General features: G+C 48.2%; 1 protein-coding gene across 1 annotated transcript in view; it reads right to left on the bottom strand.

Moving 5' to 3' along the window:
* Positions 1-19,070, bottom strand: part of LOC106613194 (roundabout homolog 1) — a 333,867-nt gene that overhangs the window by 85,809 nt on the left and 228,988 nt on the right. The window contains exons 7-14 of the mRNA XM_014215221.2: positions 11,546-11,554; positions 10,393-10,517; positions 9,284-9,455; positions 6,090-6,295; positions 3,398-3,479; positions 2,949-3,114; positions 1,174-1,340; positions 749-870 (exon numbers count right to left, since the gene is read on the bottom strand). Of these exons, the coding sequence (XP_014070696.2) occupies positions 749-870; positions 1,174-1,340; positions 2,949-3,114; positions 3,398-3,479; positions 6,090-6,295; positions 9,284-9,455; positions 10,393-10,517; positions 11,546-11,554 (1,049 nt within the window). The remainder of the gene's footprint in view (positions 1-748; positions 871-1,173; positions 1,341-2,948; positions 3,115-3,397; positions 3,480-6,089; positions 6,296-9,283; positions 9,456-10,392; positions 10,518-11,545; positions 11,555-19,070) is intronic.

Genomic DNA, 19,070 nt, shown 5'->3' with positions numbered 1-19,070 from the left:
TCATCCTGAGAGCACTAGTTGGCCACCTCTTCCTTCTCACTTGTATTAATTTAACAGCAGTCAAGTGTTTTCAATCTGGGACGGCACAGGCTGGCTCGCTGCGCTGCTGGGCGGCTTATGCAGTGGACTGTGTGTTGTGGAGTGTTTTGAGTGGGCCGTGGTGGGTTGGTTTAGCTCTGACTGAAGACAGGCAGACAGACAGGCAGACAGGTAGGCAGACAGGAAGAAAGGCAAGCAGGCAGGCAGGCAGGCAGGCAGACAGACAGACAGACAGACAGACAGACAGACAGACAGACAGACAGACAGACAGACAGACAGACAGACAGACAGACAGACAGACAGACAGACAGACAGACAGACAGACAGACAGACAGACAGACAGACAGACAGACAGACAGACAGACAGACAGGACCTACAGCAGCAGTGCTGGCCAGTGTGACTGGCCCTGACCAGATGGACAGAGTTTTGACAGGGTTTCAGTCTTTTCTCTGTTTTCTGTCTCTGCAGTGCAGTGTCCGTCCTCTACAGGACGCTAGGACATTAGGACATTAGCACTGCTGAGTGGCAAAACAAATCCCCCGTGAGCACCGAGGGCTCCAGACCTTGCCACTCCACATGGTCACTTTGTAGCAAAAAAAATCTATGCTAAAACATACAAAATACACAATAGGTATGAAATGAATACATAAACCATATGCATACAGTACATCCCTAAAGCCCTGTTTTGAAGCAGAGAGAACCACTCACCGTCCACTGCACTCTGACAGAGGAGGAGGAGAGGATGGTGGGGTTGTGAAGGTGGATGACCACCTCTCCTAACTCCCTCTGGATCTGACGGTGGTCCACTCCCTGACTGGTGGGGGGGATATCTACACACACACACACACACACACACACACACACACACACACACACACACACACACACACACACACACACACACACACACACACACACACACACAATAAATACATGTACTGTAAAAACAGCAGAGGGTGCAGGCAGGGACAAGGTCCAGACAGGGACAAGGTTCAGACAGGGACAATGTCTAGAGAGGGACAAGGTCTAGACAAGGACAAGGTCCAGACAGGGACAAAGTCTAGACAGGACAAGGTCAGGACAGGGGCTTAAAGAGGCCCATTTGAAGGCATCAAGAGAGAGCAGAGACCCACCTTGTGTTTTGACGGTCTCAGTGATGGGGCTTGGGTCACTCAGGCCGTAGGCGTTAGCAGCTCGGACCAGGAAGAGGTAGACAGCACTGGCCTTCAGGCCCTTCAACACATACGACTCAGTCTTCACATGTTCTGCCAGGGTCTGCCAGCTGCTGCCTGATGCATGACTAGGAGAGAAGACAGAACAGGATGTTACACTTCAGGTTTAAAAGTGCATACACACCATCAGACTGTAGGCATTGTAGATATGTGGTAGTAGATGAGTGGTCTAAGGGCACACACTTAATGTGTTGTGAAATCTGTTGTGAAAATTAATGTCATGTTTTTAATTGTATATAAGTGCCTTCATTTTGCTGTACCCCAGGGAGAGTAGCTGCTGCCTTGGCAGGAACTAATGGGGATCCATAATAAACCCCAGGAAGAGTAGCTGCTGCCTTGGCAGGAACTAATGGGGATCTATAATAAACCCCAGGAAGAGTAGCTGCTGCCTTGGCAGGAACTAATGGGGATCCATAATAAACCCCAGGAGAGTAGCTGCTGCCTTAACAGGAACTAATGGGGATCTATAATAAACCCCAGGAAGAGTAGCTGCTGCCTTGGCAGGAACTAATGGGGATCTATAATAAACCCCAGGAAGAGTAGCTTCTGCCTTGGCAGGAACTAATGGGGATCTATAATAAACCCCAGGAAGAGTAGCTGCTGCCTTGGCAGGAACTAATGGGGATCCATAATAAACCCCAGGAAGAGTAGCTGCTGCCTTGGCAGGAACTAATGGGGATCCATAATAAACCCCAGGAAGAGTAGCTGCTGACTTGGCAGGAACTAATGGGGATCCATAATAAACCCCAGGAGAGTAGCTGCTGACTTGGCAGGAACTAATGGGGATCTATAATAAACCCCAGGAAGAGTAGCTGCTGCCTTGGCAGGAACTAATGGGGATCCATAATAAACCCCAGGAAGAGTAGCTGCTGCCTTGGCAGGAACTAATGGGGATCTATAATAAACCCCAGGAAGAGTAGCTTCTGCCTTGGCAGGAACTAATGGGGATCTATAATAAACCCCAGGAAGAGTAGCTGCTGCCTTGGCAGGAACTAATGGGGATCCATAATAAACCCCAGGAAGAGTAGCTGCTGCCTTGGCAGGAACTAATGGGGATCCATAATAAACCCCAGGAAGAGTAGCTGCTGACTTGGCAGGAACTAATGGGGATCCATAATAAACCCCAGGAAGAGTAGCTGCTGCCTTGGCAGGAACTAATGGGGATCTATAATAAACCCCAGGAAGAGTAGCTGCTGCCTTGGCAGGAACTAATGGGGATCCATAATAAACCCCAGGAAGAGTAGCTGCTGCCTTGGCAGGAACTAATGGGGATCCATAATAAACCCCAGGAAGAGTAGCTGCTGCCTTGGCAGGAACTAATGGGGATCTATAATAAACCCCAGGAAGAGTAGCTGCTGCCTTGGCAGGAACTAATGGGGATCCATAATAAACCCCAGGAAGAGTAGCTGCTGCCTTGGCAGGAACTAATGGGGATCCATAATAAACCCCAGGAAGAGTAGCTGCTGCCTTGGCAGGAACTAATGGGGATCTATAATAAACCCAAGGAAGAGTAGCTGCTGCCTTGGCAGGAACTAATGGGGATCTATAATAAACCCCAGGAAGAGTAGCTGCTGCCTTGGCAGGAACTAATGGAGATCCTTAATAATTGCAAATACACTGTGACATCACTTTATTTACTTTGGTGACAAGTGACCTCCTATGTCCTATCCTCTTACCTGAAGGCCTCTATGATGTAGGAGGTGGGCGTGGCTCCTGTGAGGTTGGGCTTCCACGACAGGGTGACAGAGGTGCGGGTGACATCAGTGACCTCAGGTTTGGAGGGGGCACTGGGGATCAGGTTGGGGTCAGTGGGCCTGGCCGGCAGCACTGGAACACCAAACTCTGAACATGAGGAGAGAATCATGAGATGTTTTCTATAAATCTAAATGAATACTTTATCAGTATTGCCTGACTATGGAAATGTCTCTCACATGAAGGTATACTACGCACATTCACAAACACACAGACTCACACACACTCCCTGTGGTGGTGCCAATATTGTGAAATTCCAAACAACAACAACAACAACAACAACAACCAAAACAATCACAGACTGAATGTGTTTAATTCAATGTCATTATGGAGTGAAGCCACAGTGAGAGCAGGCAGCAGCCCACTGGCTTACCTTGAACGTCCAGGTAGGCCTTCCACGAGGCCTCGCCACTGGGAGTGGAGGCGATGCATGTGTAGATGCCTGTGTCACCCAGCTGTAAGACAGAAGAAAAGAGGACAGGAAATAGAGAGGAGAGAGGGACTAGATTAGTGATAGCTCTGGGTTCTATCCGGTTCATGGTCTGCCATCAGTGAAATTGGACCAAAATAGTGCTGCTTCCTCCCCATCCTCTCTCTTTCTGTCTCTCTACCTCTCTCTACCTCTCTCTACCTCTCTCTCTACCTCTCTCTCTACCTCTCTCTCTACCTCTCTCTCTCTACCTCTCTCTCTACCTCTCTCTTTACCTCTCTCTACCTCTCTCTCTACCTCTCTCTCTACCTCTCTCTACCTCTCTCTCTACCTCTCTCTCTGTCTCTCTCTCTACCTCTCTCTCTGTCTCCCTCTCTACCTCTCTCTCTACCTCTCTCTCTACCTCTCTCTCTACCTCTCTCTCTACCTCTCTCTACCTCTCTCTCTACCTCTCTCTACCTCTCTCTCTACCTCTCTCTACCTCTCTCTCTACCTCTCTCTACCTCTCTCTCCGCTTCTCTCTCTTTCTGTCTCTCTCTACCTCTCTCTCCGCTTCTCTCTGCTCATTGACATGCTGGTGTGGTCCCTAGCAGCCAGCCGTCAGTGCATGGTTATCTCACTATTACCTCTCCCTCTAGAAAGTGGAAAGCAGCTGGGACGGCCAAGTGGCAGGATTGTACCAGTCAAATTGGAAAGATTTCCACAAGAGCACAGACTAATTGGAGACCTCCTCTCCTCTCCTCTCCCCTCAGTATCCCCCTCCCCTCATCTCCCCATCCCCCCGTCCCCCCAGGGACAGGACTGCTTTACAGAACAGATGCGGTGACACTCTCTAGTGGTGTGTGAGAGAGGGAGTGTGTGTCTCAGTGTGTGAGAGAGGGAGTGTGTGTCTCAGTGTGTGAGAGAGGGAGCGTGTGTGTCCTGTAAAATGCCTCCAGGTAGGGTCCATCTAAGTTCAACCTGACAGGTAAGACAGACCAAACTCCTTAAAAATACATTAAAACTTCATCACAAAACTAATAGCTATACTAATAGCTATGCTAATAGCTATACTAATAGCTGTACTAATAGCTAAGCTAATAGCTATGCTAATAGCTATACTAATAGCTATGCTAATAACTAAGCTAATAGCTATACTAATAGCTAACCTAATAGCTATACTAATAGCATTACTAATAGCTATACTAATACCTATGCTAATAGCTAAGCTAATAGCTATACTAATCGCTAAACTAATATCTAAGTTAATACCTATGCTAATAGCTAAGCTAATAGCTATACTAATAGCTATACTAATAGCTAAACTAAAAGCTATACTAATAGCTAAACTAATAGCTAAGCTAATAGCTATACTAATAGCTAAGCTAATAGCTAAGCTAATATCTAAGCTAATACCTATGCTAATAGCTAAGCTAATAGCTATACTAATAGCTATACTAATAGCTAAGCTAATAGCTATACTAATAGCTATGCTAATAGCTATACTAATTGCTATACTAATGTTAAATCAATGAGAAGAAAAAACCTCACACGTCAAAGACACTGTAAAACATAAATTACATGTTCATGTAAATTACTTTAGGTAAGGTTTGGGTCGAAAACACATCACACTGTTGCCCATTCACCACAGCCCTGTCACCACACAAAGCATGCCTGCAGTCATCACAACACACACACAGACATCGCAACAGTCTGACGAGAACTCGGACCCCTCGACGCCTCCATCTGGAGAACGCGTCGGCACCCCCCTAGTCTCTCCCTGAGAGTGTGTTCTGCTTCACACAGCTCCCTGTCACACTCAGAGGGTTGAGTGACAGGACAAGAGTGTGTGTGACTTCAAAGACTCCACTTCAAAATCCCTGACAGCTGATTGACAGCTCACTGAGGAGAGGAGAGGGCTGGCTGGGCGCTAGAAGAGAACTGATCACATTTATTTACTGATCGAGCAGCGGGAGTTATTCAGCCAGCCAGCCAGCCAGCCACTCCGCCGTATAGACGGGTATACAGGACAGCTGTGAAGTTGATTTGGGGGAATGCGTTATTAAGTTGGAAATGTAAACATGTGACGGAGGTCAATTTGGAAGTCTTCAAATAGTCAAACTGTTCTCCAAATAGAAAGAGAATTCCATGAAATGATGTTTTTATTTCCATATATTAGGATAATGGGGCATATGATTTGACAGCCAACTGCCTCAGTAAGATATTCCATTTGAGTTGGTGTACTACAGTCGACCTACATGTTGCTCTGTAGATCAGACAGTCCTGTAGTATAAAGGCTTCATACACAGTCCGCCTGCAGTTTGATGTATTTTCTCAATACTAGTACTCTGAACCAAAAAATAAATCAATACATTGTTTTATGTTTATGCTTTGAAAAGCTTGGAGAGAAAAGCTCCCATGTGTTTATACAGGGCAAATTAGTTTATTTGTGTGTGTGTGTTTGTGTGTGTGTGTGTGTGTGTGTGTGTGTGTGTGTGTGTGTGTATATGTTTGAGTGTCTTTAAATATGTGTGTGTGTCAGTGTGTGTGTGTGTATATGTTTGAGTGTGTTTAAATGTGTGTGTGTGTGTGTGTGTGTCAGTGTGTGTGTATGTTTGAGTGTCTTTAAGTGTGTGTGTGTCAGTGTGTGTGTTACCTTGGCGTAGCGGATCTGCAGTGCACCCGTGTCCAGCTGTTTGACCCGGGAGTCATGAGTGGACACCAACACACCGTCCTTCCTCCACAGGAGGGTGGGGGAGGGGTTACCCGTTGCTAGGCAACTCAGGACCACCGTCCCGTCCACAGACACTGTCTGATTGGTTGGACCCTGGCGGACAACTGGAGGTGGGCGATCCGACACAACTAGAGAGAGAGAAAGAGATAGCAAGAGAGAGAGAGAGAGAGAGCGAGAGAGAGAGAGAGACACGGAGACAGGGGGAGTTAGAGACTGTGAGGATAAGAGGGAGAGAATATAATTGAGATGGTTTGGGATGAGTTGGACCACAGAGTGAAGGAAAAGCAACCGACAAGTGCTCAGCATATGTGGGAACTCCTTCAAGACTGTTGGACAAGCATTCCAGGTGAAGCTGGTTGAGAGAATGCCAAGTGTGTGCAAAGCTGTCATAAAGGCAAAGGGTGGCTACTTTGAAGAATCTCAAATATAAATTATATTTTGATTTGTTTAACACTTATGGTTATTACATGATTCCATGTGTCATTTCATAGCTTTGATGTCTTCACTATTATTCTACAATGTAGAAAATAATAAAAATCCTAACTTTTTGACTGGTACTGTATAAGGTTGAGTATACAAAGAGCGAAAGAACATAAAAATGAACAATATTGAGTGAAATTGAAGAGAAGACAAAGAAAGATGTGCAGAGAAACACACAAAAGGCAGAAAAGAGCGAGAAAGTCACAAGCACAAGGCAGCTGTGTGGTATTTGAAGAGAGTGAAGGTAGCGAAGGTAGATGGAGAGAGAGAGACAGAGACAATGAAATCCAATTTTCACAACTGGAAGCGATTTTCTAATCATTCAGCAGCAGGAGTTGACCTTAGCCAAACAAATGTGGTGTAATTACAATAAAACAGGCTGCGATACAAGTCGTCTTCCTGCAGCTCCAGACTCCTGACTGCCGGTGGAGACATGAACACTCACAGCCCCCCAGAACATGGGAAAAACCTTCTAAATACCTAGCAGACAAAGTTATTACCATGGAGAATTTTCCCTCCCTCCTCCTCATCCTCCTCCTCATCCTTCTCTCTGGGCATTCACCAGTCGACACACACAGATTTAATTAAATGTGCTTCATTAAAACTCCATTATGTAGATTACCACTGAGGCTGTTATCATTAATGATGTTAATACTGCTATTGATAACCAATTTTGCCAGCGCTGCTGATTTAGTCAGAAGCATGAGGTTGTTTAGTTCAACGACAGGCACTCAAATGAATAGCAAATCCATTATAAAATGGGATACACATACACATACACATGTCCGCCTGTATATTTACACACACATCCAGTGTACTATATTACATGGGAGACTGGCTCTTTGCTTTGGTGCTGGTGCTGGTGTAATTACTAAAACATTGTCACTGTGACCTGCAATTACCAGATCTGCCCGGGGAGAAGAGGAGGCCTGTTCCCTTTAATAACTGTGATTATCTCCTCCTTCTACCATCTAACAGGCCCTGCCAAACCACAGAGAGAGGGAGAGCAAGGGAGAGAGGGGGGGAGAGAGAGGGGGGGAGAGAGAGAGAGAAGTGAGAGCGAGAGCAGGCCCAGCCACAATGGTCAAGGGAGGAGGTTCTAAATAAAGAGGCCAATCTGGAGAGAGAAAATTGAACCCAGGTGAGAGGTATCTGGTTAGAGAGGGTTAAACCCAGGTGAGAGGTGTCTGGTTAGAGAGGGTTGAACCTAGGTGAGAGGTGTCTGGTTAGAGAGGGTTGAACCCAGGTGAGAGGTATCTGGTTAGAGAGGTTTGAATCTAGGTGAGAGGTGTCTGGTTATAGATGGTTGAACCCAGGTGAGAGGTGTCTGTTAGAGAGAGTTGAATCTAGGTGAGAGGTATCTGGTTAGAGAGGGTTGAATCTAGGTGAGAGGTGTCTGTTAGAGAGGGTTGAACCCAGGTGAGAGGTGTCTGTTAGAGAGAGTTGAATCTAGGTGAGAGGTATCTGGTTAGAGAGGGTTGAATCTAGGTGAGAGGTATCTGGTTAGAGAGGGTTGAATCTAGGTGAGAGGTGTCTGGTTAGAGAGGGTTGAACCTAGGTGAGAGGTATCTGGTTAGAGAGGGTTGAACCGAGGTGAGAGGTATCTGGTTAGAGAGGTTTGAACCTAGCTGAGAGGTGTCTGTTAGAGAGGGTTGAACCCAGGTGAGAGGTGTCTGGTTAGAGAGAGTTGAATCTAGGTGAGAGGTATCTGGTTAGAGAGGGTTGAATCTAGGTGAGAGGTGTCTGGTTAGAGAGGGTTGAACCTAGGTGAGAGGTATCTGGTTAGAGAGGGTTGAACCGAGGTGAGAGGTATCTGGTTAGAGAGGGTTGAACCTAGGTGAGAGGTATCTGGTTAGAGAGGGTTGAACCTAGGTGAGAGGTATCTGGTTAGAGAGGGTTGAACCGAGGTGAGAGGTATCTGGTTAGAGAGAGTTGAACCTAGGTGAGAGGTATCTGGTTAGAGAGGGTTGAACCGAGGTGAGAGGTATCTGGTTACAGAGGTTTGAACCTAGGTGAGAGGTATGTGGTTAGAGAGGGTTGAATCTAGGTGAGAGGTATCTGGTTAAGGAGGATTAAACCTAGGTGAGAGTTAGACAAAATTATAGTCACCGGAGAGACTGGGTAAGTCAGTAAGGGAACTCTGGGACTAGAGCCAAGGTCACTAGAGCCAAGGTCACTACACTACCAGGCTGGCTGCATTGACTGAGTGATTAGAGGTCTGAACCAGGCCTCACCACAAAGACAGATCCCTCCACCAGCAGGCTAGTCTGTTAATGAGAGGAGACTCCCAGAGGAGGCACTAGCCAGCGTGAATGTTACACTGCCAGGAGCCAACAGCCCAGAGCCAAGAGGCAAGCCAGGCTCTTGGAGAAGATGAGGCACCACAGAGTCTCCACCTCTGACAGGAGCACAGTCTGGCCAAAACTCTACAGACCTCAATACGTACATTAGACACTTAAATATAGCACAAGTATATTATTATGTATTTATTCAAATCCCTACATGTCAATGTGCCAAGGTGTGACAATACCACCAAGATGTCTCCAAGATCTAATTCTGGGAGTCCCTGACTGGCGGAACCCCTCCTTCTGAAGACTATCTGTTCTCTGTGATTGGCTCTCTGGGCCGTCACTCACCGTCAGTGACCTCCAGCAGGGCCTTGGTGATGACAGAGCCAGCGATGTTGAGGGCCTGGCAGCTGTAGTAGCCCACGTCTGAGCGCTCTGCATCTGTGATAGTCAGGTCCCCCGTCTGGGAGACAGAGACGCGGCTAGAGGGCTGGGGGGGCTGGTAGGAGAAGAGCAGGTTCTAGAGATGGGAGAGGAGTGAAGGCAGGACAGATAAATACAGAGAAGAGAGCAGACATATATAGACAGAGAAGAGAGAAGACAGGTATAAACAGAGAATAGAGAAGACAGGACAGAGAAGAGACAGGAGAGATATAGACAGAGAAGAGAGAAGACAGATATAGACAGATAAGACAGGTATAGACAGTGAAGAGAGAAGACAGATATACACAGATAAGGCAGGTATAGACAGAGAAGAGAGAAGACAAGACAGATATAGACAGAGAAAAGAGAAGACATATAGACAGAGAAGAGAGAAGACAGATATAGACAGAGAAGACAGGTACAGACAGAGAAGAGAGAAGACAGATATAGACAGAGAAGAGAAAAGACATGTACAGACAGAGAAGAGAGAAGACAGATATAGACAGATAAGACAGGTATAGACAGAGAAGAGAGAAGACAGGACAGATATAGACAGAGAAAAGAGAAGACATATAGACAGAGAAGAGAGAAGACAGATATAGACAGAGAAGACAGGTACAGACAGAGAAGAGAGAAGACAGATATAGACAGAGAAGAGAAAAGACATGTACAGACAGAGAAGAGAGAAGACAGATATAGACAGATAAGACAGGTATAGACAGAGAAGAGAGAAGACAGGACAGATATAGACAGAGAAAAGAGAAGACAGACAGAGAAGAGAGAAGACAGGGCAGATATAGACAGAGAAGAGAGAAGACAGGGAAGATGATGTTCACTGATTTTATGGCTGGTTTTATAGGTGTAATCATAAAATGTATTAAAATAATATAGGAATATCATTGATAAACTAATGAAGACTGTGATAGGACTATGATTTACTACTTATTTGTATTTCATTTTTGTTCCATAAACATTCCTCAACATGTGCTCATGTTGGGTTCCTGGTGTACTGTAGGTCCCCCACAGCCTCTCACCTGGCTGCCCTCTCTCTGCCAGAAGATAGCAGGTTGAGGGTTTCCTGTTGCCTCACACTGGAAGGTGACGGTCCTCCCCACCGCCACCACCTGGTTCCTGGGCCGCACCACAAACACAGGGGGCACTACGGGACAGGCATGGGGACAGTTAGCTAACATACTGACACAGCATCGCATAACATCAGACAGAGATATTAGACATTACAGTTTCATTTGAATGGAAAACAAAGGAATTTGAATGTAACAGTTATGGTCTCCGTATTTAAATGAGCCTTGGATGAGGATTCAGGCAGTTTAGAGTAGACTTTGGGCGTTGCTGGTGCGTGGATGGAAGATTACTCAAAACTGAAAGTCAGTCCATTCCATAATGCAGGCTGTGTACTGTATATATTAACAGTTTAATGAATAGAGAAAACAGGAGTGTGAACCCTGTGGGTCTCTGCATTAGCATGGGCAAGGACACACCAAAAACATTTACATGGAAATGGGGGATAAATGAGCCATCTGTCCAAGCTGACACCCTCCAATAGGAGCATCCAGGACCAGGCCCAGCCAGGATGCAGCATCTATGCATCTTAATGACAAATTCTGTTTCAGAGTGAAGCGCTATGTCACCGCCCAATGTCACACAGAGCTCTGCAGTGACACCGGGCCTCGCTGTGCTAATAGGCCTGTGTGGAGGGACACAGCCTGAATGCTGAGGGCCACCGGCTGGGCGATTTACACCTTCATCTCAGAGGACAGCGGGTGCGTACGCCTGGAGAATACAGTATTACTACGCCCCAGACATCTTAACGCTGATACGGGCCAGGTATCACATACATAAAAGCAATCTGCAGCCTGTCACTCCACATACAGACACAATTTGTCCACAGGTAAGATGAGATATTTGGTAATGCATAAAGCAACACAACAAGGGGGTGGGGGTAGTATAATGAAATGATTTGGTTTTACCTTGAATTACTCAGGCCATAGAGCAGATTTTTACCCATTAATGTCCTTTTGTCACTGTTTCCCGTGACAACTGAAACATAAGTGCTGATTGGTGGGAGGAGGGTGATGGGAGGAGTATGGAGGGGGGTGGTGCTGTGACAGCTTCCTGTTTCTGTCATGGCGTCAGGGTGAATAGGTGACAGGTGACATTTCAACTTACCAGACATGACTAAAAGGAAACAGAAAGACAACAGAACAACACACAAGGCAAGAGATGAATAAATAAATCATAAACAACACCATGAAATACAATAACATGATTAGGAAAAAGGCAACAATAGGATTTTCCATGGGTAAAAATAATCATGTCATTGTTACTGAATGAATATGAGACATGTGGGGCCAGTCCAGCGGGAACTGAAGCACATTGATGACTCATTACACATGTGCAAATAATGCAGAAAAACAATGAATAGCAACAACAAACACATAGTACATCCATACACTTTCAACAGTATTCTCTGCATGACCTACATCAGTACATCCATACACTTTCAACAGTATTCTCTGCATGACCTACATCAGTACATCCATACACTTTCAACAGTATTCTCTGCATGACCTACATCAGTACATCCATACACTTTCAACAGTATTCTCTGCATGACCTACATCAGTACATCCATACACTTTCAACAGTATTCTCTGCATGACCTACATCAGTACATCCATACACTTTCAACAGTATTCTCTGCATGACCTACATCAGTACATCCATACACTTTCAACAGTATTCTCTGCATGACCTACATCAGTACATCCATACACTTTCAACAGTATTCTCTGCATGACCTACATCAGTACATCCATACACTTTCAACAGTATTCTCTGCATGACCTACATCAGTACATCCATACACTTTCAACAGTATTCTCTGCATGACCTACATCAGTACATCCATACACTTTCAACAGTATTCTCTGCATGACCTACATCAGTACATCCATACACTTTCTACAGTATTCTCTGCATGACCTACATCAGTACATCCATACACTTTCAACAGTATTCTCTGCATGACCTACATCAGTACATCCATACACTTTCAACAGTATTCTCTGCATGACCTACATCAGTACATCCATACACTTTCTACAGTATTCTCTGCATGACGTTGTTCCGAGACTCTGTCTTTACCCATGTCTCCTCAAGAGCACATATTAAAAAGAAACATGAACAACTAAACAAATACAATATTTTAAGAAAAACAAAACAAAGGTTTAAAAGTGTTTATTCTCCAACCAGGTTGAAGGGGGATGAAGGTGACCCTCTCCTCTCCTCTCCTCTCCTTTCCTCTCCTCTCCTCTCCTCTCCTCTCCTCTCCTCTCCTCTCCTCTCCTCTCCTCTCCTCTCCTCTCCTCTCCTCTCCTCTCCTCTCTCTCTCGACTAATGAGGTTTTAGAGTCTCCTGAGGACCAGCCCCTCTCCAACCACTAAGGGTAGTCTTGCATATGGACCACCATGCCATAAAACCACAAGGTGAATGTTAACTGTCACTCTCTGGCCATAAATCTTCCCCAGCCTATCAGTCACCTTATCTAATCTGTCTGCCTCAGCGGCTCCCACAGAAACATAAACGCTGTCACTCAGAGTAATGACCCTCCCCTCGCCCCTCCCCCCACATATCACTGGCTTTTAAATGCAGATAAGGCTCACTTCAAAAGGTGTGTATCTGTGTGTTATACCAAGGAGAAATCGCTGTATCTCACACACACACACACACACACACACACACACACACACACACACACACACACACACACACACACACACACACACACACACACACACACACACACACACACGAGGCACACACACACACGTACATACACACATGCACTCACCCCCACACACCTACACAAGACCGCATTCAGCACACACACCCATAAAGATACACACCCTCACACACACCCTCACTCCCTACAGACACCTCCCTACAGACACCTCCCTGTAGACACCTCCCTGCAGACACCTCCCTACAGACACCTCCCTACAGACACCTCCCTACAGACACCTCCCTATACACACCTCCCTACAGACACATCCCTACAGACACCTCCCTGCAGACACCTCCCTGCAGACACCTCCCTACAGACACCTCCTTACAGACACCTCCCTACAGACACCTCCCTATACACACCTCCCTATACACACCTCCCTACAGACACCTCCCTACAGACACCTCCCTACAGACACCTCCCTACAGACACCTCCCTGTAGACACCTCCCTACAGACACCTCCCTACAGACACCTCCCTACAGACACTTCCCTATACACACCTCCCTACAGACACCTCCCTGCAGACACCTCCCTATAGACACCTCCCTACAGACACCTCACTACAGACACCTCCCTACAGACACCTCCCTACAGACACCTCCCTACAGACACTTCCCTATACACACCTCCCTGCAGACACCTCCCTATAGACGCCTCCCTACAGACACCTCCCTGCAGACACCTCACTACAGACACCTCCCTACAGACACCTCCCTACAGACACCTCCCTACAGACACCTCCCTATACACACCTCCCTACAGACACCTCCCTACAGACACCTCCCTGCAGACACCTCCCTACAGACACCTCCCTACAGACACTTCCCTATACACACCTCCCTACAGACACCTCCCTACAGACACCTTCCTGCAGACACCTCCCTGCAGACACCTCCCTACAGACACCTCCCTGCAGACACCTCCCTACAGACACCTCCCTGCAGACACCTCCCTGCAGACACCTCCCTACAGACACCTCCCTGGAGACACCTCCCCACAGACACCTCCCCACAGACACCTCCCTACAGACACCTCCCTATACACAGCTCCCTACAGACACCTCCCTACAGACACCTCCCTACAGACACCTCCCCACAGACACCTCCCTACAGACACCTCCCTACAGACACCTCCCCACAGACACCTCCCTACAGACACCTCCCCGCAGACTCCTCCCTGCAGACACCTCCCTATACACACCTCCCTACAGACACCTCCCCACAGACACCTCCCTATACACAGCTCCCTACAGACACCTCCCCACAGACATCTCCCTGCAGACACCTCCCTATACACATCTCCCTACAGACACCTCCCCACAGACACCTCCCCACAGACACCTCCCTACAGACACCTCCCTATACACAGCTCCCTACAGACACCTCCCTACAGACACCTCCCCACAGACACCTCCCTACAGACACCTCCCTGCAGACACCTCCCTGCAGACACCTCCCTACAGACACCTCCCCACAGACACCTCCCCACAGACACCTCCCTACAGACACCTCCCTATACACACCTCCATACAGACACCTCCCTACAGACACCTCCCCACAGACACCTCCCTACAGACACATCCCTGCAGACACCTCCCTATACACACCTCCCTGCAGACACCTCCCTGCAGACACCTCCCTACAGACACCTCCCCACAGACACCTCCCTACAGACACCTCCCCACAGACACCTCCCTACAGACACCTCCCCACAGACACCTCCCTACAGACACCTCCCTGCAGACACCTCCCTATACACATCTCCCTACAGACACCTCCCCACAGACACCTCCCTACAGACACCTCCCCACAGACACCTCCCCACAGACACCTCCCTGCAGACACCTCCCTATACACAGCTCCCCACAGACACCTATCTACAGACATCTCCCTATACACAGCTCCCTACAGACACCTCCCCACAGACACCTCCCTGCAGACACCTCCCTATACACACCTCCCTACAGACACCTCCCTACAGACACCTCCCTATACACAGCTCCCCACAGACACCTCCCTACAGACACCTCCCTACAGACACCTCCCTACAGACACCTCCCTACAGACACCTCCCTGCAGACACCTCCCTACAGACACCTCCCTACAGACACAACTCCATTCATGTGTATCTAAGCCTTTAATGAGGTAACCCGACCTTTACCATGCTGCTGTGATCACAGTGGTGGACCTGGAACCTGGGGGAGAAGTCAGCTCTAAACCTGTCTGGAACCTGGGGAGAGATCAGCTCTAAACCTGTCTGGAACCTGGGGGAGAGGTCAGCTCTAAACCTGTCTGGAACCTGGAGGAGAGGTCAGCTCTAAACCTGTCTGGAACCTGGGGAGAGGTCAGCTCTAAACCTGTCCGGAACCTGGGGGAGAGGTCAGCTCTAAACCTGTCTGGAACCTGGAGGGAGAGTTCAGCTCTAAACCTGTCTGGAACCTGGGGAGAGGTCAGCTCTAAACCTGTCTGGAACCTGGGGGAGAGGTCAGCTCTAAACCTGTCTGGAACCTGGGGGAGAGGTCAGCTCTAAACCTGTCTGGAACCTGGGGGAGAGGTCAGCTCTAAACCTGTCTGGAACCTGGAGGGAGAGTTCAGCTCTAAACCTGTCTGGAACCTGGAGGGAGAGGTCAGCTCTAAACCTGTCTGGAACCTGGAGGAGAGGTCAGCTCTAAACCTGTCTGGAACCTGGAGGAGAGGTCAGCTCTAAACCTGTCTGGAACCTGGAGGGAGAGGTCAGCTCTAAACCTGTCTGGAACCTGGGGGAGAGGTCAGCTCTAAACCTGTCTGGAACCTGGAGGGAGAGGTCAGCTCTAAACCTGTCTGGAACCTGGAGGGAGAGGTCAGCTCTAAACCTGTCTGGAACCTGGAGGGAGAGGTCAGCTCTAAACCTGTCTGGAACCTGGGGGAGAGGTCAGCTCTAAACCTGTCTGGAACCTGGGGGAGAGGTCAGCTCTGAACCTGTCTGGAACCTGGAGGGAGAGGTCAGCTCTAAACCTGTCTGGAACCTGGAGGGAGAGGTCAGCTCTAAACCTGTCTGGAACCTGGAGGGAGAGGTCAGCTCTAAACCTGTCTGGAACCTGGAGGAGAGGTCAGCTCTAAACCTGTCTGGAACCTGGAGGAGAGGTCAGCTCTAAACCTGTCTGGAACCTGGGGGAGAGGTCAGCTCTAAACCTGTCTGGAACCTGGGGGAGAGGTCAGCTCTAAACCTGTCTGGAACCTGGGGGAGAGGTCAGCTCTAAACCTGTCTGGAACCTGGGGGAGAGGTCAGCTCTAAACCTGTCTGGAACCTGGAGGGAGAGGTCAGCTCTAAACCTGTCTGGAACCTGGGGGAGAGGTCAGCTCTAAACCTGTCTGGAACCTGGGGGAGAGGTCAGCTCTAAACCTGTCTGGAACCTTGAGGAGAGATCAGCTCTAAACCTGTCTGGAACCTGGAGGGAGAGTTCAGCTCTAAACCTGTCTGGAACCTGGGGAGAGGTCAGCTCTAAACCTGTCTGGAACCTGGAGGGAGAGGTCAGCTCTAAACCTGTCTGGAACCTGGAGGGAGAGGTCAGCTCTAAACCTGTCTGGAACCTGGGGGAGAGGTCAGCTCTAAACCTGTCTGGAACCTGGGGGAGAGGTCAGCTCTAAACCTGTCTGGAACCTGGGGGAGAGGTCAGCTCTAAACCTGTCTGGAACCTGGGGGAGAGTTCAGCTCTAAACCTGTCTGGAACCTGGAGGAGAGGTCAGCTCTAAACCTGTCTGGAACCTGGAGGGAGAGGTCAGCTCTAAACCTGTCTGGAACCTGGAGGGAGAGTTCAGCTCTAAACCTGTCTGGAACCTGGAGGGAGAGGTCAGCTCTAAACCTGTCTGGAACCTGGGGGAGAGGTCAGCTCTAAACCTGTCTGGAACCTGGGGGAGAGGTCAGCTCTAAACCTGTCTGGAACCTGGAGGGAGAGATCAGCTCTAAACCTGTCTGGAACCTGGGGGAGAGTTCAGCTCTAAACCTGTCTGGAACCTGGGGGAGAGGTCAGCTCTAAACCAGTCTGGAACCTGGGGGAGAGGTCAGCTCTAAACCTGTCTGGGTCAAAACTTTACTGGGGCTAAAATGCCACGCAGTGCTGGGGCTGGAGTGTATGTGTGTTTGTGTCTATGTCAGGCTCTATCTGTGATCTGATCAGAGGGAGTGGGGGGACCATAAAGCAGTGTAGCCCCCTGCCCACTGGGGGTCTTCTGTGTGCCAGAGACCCTGTAGAGTGGTTCATAGGGACTGGAACAGGGTTGCTGCCGTTCATAAGATCATATTAGCACTGGGAGAGAAACGCACGCTAAGGCTTTAGTCTGGTTAATCGGAGCTCCCATTGTGTCTGTTAGAGTGTGTTTAGAAACTCAGCAAAAATAGAAACGTCCTCTCACTGTCAACTGCGTTTATTTTCAGCAAACTTAACATGTGTAAATATTTGTATGAACATAACAAGATTCAACAATTGAGGCATAAACTGAACAAGTTCCACAGACATGTGACTAACAGAAATGGAATAATGTGTCCTTGAACAAAGGGGGGGTCAAAATCAAAAGGAATAGTCAGTATCTGGTGTGGCCACCAGCTGCATTAAGTACTGCAGTGCATCACCTCCTCATGGACTGCACCAGATTTGCCAGTTCTTGCTGTGAGATGTTACCCCACTCTTCCACCAAGGCACCTGGAAGTTCCCAGACATTTCTGGGGGGAATGGCCCTAGCCCTCACCCTCAGATCCAACAGGTCCCAGACATGCTCAATGGGATTGAGATCCGGGCTCCTAGATGACCATGGCAGAACACTGACATTCCTGTCTTGCAGGAAATCACACATAGAACGAGCAGTATGGCTGGTGGCATTGTCATGCTGGAGGGTCATGTCAGGATGATCCTGCAGGAAGGGTACCACATGAGGGAGGAGGATGTCTTCCCTGTAACGCACAGCGTTGAGATTGCCTGCAATGACATCAAGCTTGGTCAGATGATGCTGTGACACACCGCCCCAGACCATGACGGACCCTCCACCTCCAAATCGATCCTGCTCCAGAGTACAGGCCTCGGTGTAACGCTCATTCCTTCGACGATAAACGCGAATCCAACAATCATCCCTGGTGAGACAAAACCGCGACTCGTCAGTGAAGAGCACTTTTTGCCAGTCCTGTCTGGTCCAGCGACGGTGGGTTTGTGACCATAGGTGACGTTGTTGCCGGGGATGGTGTAACTCGGGCAGTAGTTGTTGCCATCCTGTACCTGTCCCGCAGGTGTAATGTTCGGATGTACCGATCCTGTGCAGGTGTTGTTACACGTGGTCTGCCACTGCGAGGACGATCAGCTGTCTTTCCTGTCTCCCTGTAGCGCTGTCTTAGGCAGTACGGACATTGCAATTTATTGCCCTGGCCACATCTGCAGTCCTCATGCCTCCTTGCAGGATGTCTAAGGCATGTTCACGCAGATGAGCAGGGACCCTGGGCATCTTTCTTTTTGTGTTTTTAAGTCAGTAGAAAGGCCTCTTTAGTGTCGTAAGTTTTCATAACTGTGACCTTAATTGCCTACCGTCTGTAAGCTGTTAGTGTCTTAATGACCGTTCCACAGGTGCATGTTCATGAATTGTTTATGGTTCATTGAACAAGAATGGGAAACAGTGTTTAAACCCTTTACAATGAAGATCTTTGGGTCCTGAAAAAGGGACGTTTATTTTTTTGCTGAGTTTATATATGTGTGTTTGTGTGTGTGTGTGTTTATATATGTGTGTGTATGTGTGTTTATATATGTGTGTGTGTTAGCATGTGTGTGTGTCTGTGTTAGCGTGTGTGTGTAGATCTGTAAACACTTTTTCACTAGTCGCTTAGACCTGTCCTGATCCTCCACAACAAGGCCATAAGCAGGCTGTATGTAGATTGGCATGCTGTA

Source organism: Salmo salar, chromosome ssa09 (assembly GCF_905237065.1).
Source record: "Salmo salar chromosome ssa09, Ssal_v3.1, whole genome shotgun sequence".
Taxonomy (NCBI): Eukaryota; Metazoa; Chordata; class Actinopteri; order Salmoniformes; family Salmonidae; genus Salmo; species Salmo salar.
Note: the sequence above shows the minus strand (reverse complement) of the source record. Positions and strands in the feature narration are given on the sequence as shown.